This window comes from Pituophis catenifer, unplaced genomic scaffold (assembly GCF_029215685.1).
Source record: "Pituophis catenifer annectens isolate HBS135680 unplaced genomic scaffold, rPitCat1.0.hap2 SCAF_15, whole genome shotgun sequence".
Taxonomy (NCBI): domain Eukaryota; kingdom Metazoa; phylum Chordata; class Lepidosauria; order Squamata; family Colubridae; genus Pituophis; species Pituophis catenifer.
Genome location: NW_027256895.1, coordinates 11,765,268 through 11,767,098, shown reverse-complemented (window position 1 = coordinate 11,767,098; position 1,831 = coordinate 11,765,268). Strand labels below are relative to the sequence as shown.

The 1,831-nt window shown below is 42.4% G+C and overlaps 1 protein-coding gene across 1 annotated transcript; it reads left to right on the top strand.

The window, feature by feature from the left end:
* Window positions 1-650: 650 nt before the first annotated feature.
* Window positions 651-1,598, top strand: LOC139324702 (olfactory receptor 6M1-like). The gene has a single exon (XM_070954440.1). The coding sequence runs from the start codon at window positions 651-653 to the stop codon at window positions 1,596-1,598; it is 948 nt and encodes a 315-aa protein (XP_070810541.1).
* The last annotated feature ends 233 nt before the right edge of the window (window positions 1,599-1,831 follow it).

The window sequence follows — 1,831 nt, the reverse complement described above, 5'->3', positions numbered from 1 at the left end:
ATTCTATCAGCAGTGAAGGACTCAGGCTGTGGGAAGGAGTTAATGACTCTAAAAAGTAGCTGCTTTTTTTTTTTTTTTGCTTCTTTTTAAAGATATTTGTCGGCCTTTAGTTAGTTTTAGAGTTGGAGGAGGGTGAAAGTGTGGTGTCTCAAAGTTTAGCAGGCAGATGGTAATCTTTCTGGCTGAGATAGCAACACCTCCAGCTTTCCCTGAAGGTGGAAAATATCCACTGCAAAGCAGGAAAATTACCTCTTGTGTTAATATCATTAAAGTTTCATGCCGCCAAATTAATACATTTATTAATACATTTTAATCCCTGAGAAACTTATTAAGGCCCTGAGGTGTCTCCAAAGAAGCATCCCAACTTAAAATGTTAAATGTTATTTTGTTTTGTAGCCTTATCAGATAAATCATGTATTGTGCAATTGTTAATGTATTTCACGGAGCTAACAACAGGAAGCTCCAGGGATTTGGATCAGCCTTTACCTTCCATTGCTTGTTGTAGATATAACTAGTAGAACGCCAGACTGAAAGTGATGCTAATAAGGTCCTTCATTGGAAAAGGGTCACTTGCAATGCTCATGAAAACAACCCCCTGATCTGCAGTGTGTTGTTTCTCTGCTTGATCTTTCTCCATCAGCACATTCACGATGAGATCGAGGAATCAGAACATCACCACTCAAGTGACCGAGTTCATCCTAATTGGCTTCCAGCTTTCTAGGGCCACAGAACTCCTTCTCTTCTCAGTCTTTCTAGTTGTCTTTTTCTTTACTCTTGCTGGAAACCTTACCATCATCATCCTGGTAGGCATGGACCAGCGCCTCCAAACCCCCATGTACGTCTTCCTCTGCAAACTCTCTTGTTTGGAGATCTTCTTTCTCCTTGGCATCATTCCCAAGATGCTGATGAACCTGCTTTCCTCACACAAATCGATCTCTTACTTGGCCTGCATCATTCAATGCTATTCCTATTTCTTCTTTAGTACCTGTGAGATCATCCTGATTGCCGTGATGGCCTTCGACCGCTACATCGCTATCTGCCATCCGCTGCGCTACACCATCATCATGAATGCACAGGTCTGTGTGACTCTCATGTTGGGCTGCTGGATTGCTTCTTTTGTGAGTACTTTTGGGCCACTTTTTTTCCTGACCCAACTGTCCTTCTGCAGCTCTAATGTTATTGATCATTTCTTCTGCGACTATGCTCCACTGATCAAGCTTTCTTGCGATGATGTAGATAGTCTCCTGACTCTGGCATCTAGCCTCTCTGGTCTGGTGTTACTCAGCTCTTTGTGTGTAACTATTGTCTCTTACCTCTACATAATTGTGACTGTCTTGAGGATGCAGACCAGCGGCAGTCGTAAGAAGACTTTTTCAACCTGTGCCTCTCATTTCACGGTTGCTTCCATCCTCTACGGCAGTGCCATCTTCATGTACTCTTTGCCCAGCAAGGGTCGGTCTCGGAATGCCCAGAAAGCTGTGGCAGTTCTTACTGCTGTGGTTACCCCATTACTGAACCCTTTTATTTACACTTTGAGGAATGAGAAAGTCAAGGATGCTTTCCGAGATTGTTTGCAGAGGCACAAACGTATTTTGTGAGGAGAAATCGTTGGAAGGATTTCGCCAACCTTGGCTGATCTCAAAGAAATCTAAACAGACTTGGATTTTATTAAAATCCACATAGATTGGAGAACTATCATCTACTGCTCTAATCTGCAACGGGATCTCAAGAATGCATTACAGAAGAACACAGTGAAAAAAAAATAGCAGTAACACTTAGACTTATATACCGCTTCACAGTGCTTTCCAGTCCTCTCTAAGCAGTTTTACAG

Bases quoted from the DNA above. Each gene is read 5' to 3' on its own strand.
- LOC139324702 (XM_070954440.1), top strand. From the start codon at position 651: ATGAGATCGAGGAATCAGAACATCACCACTCAAGTGACCGAGTTCATC.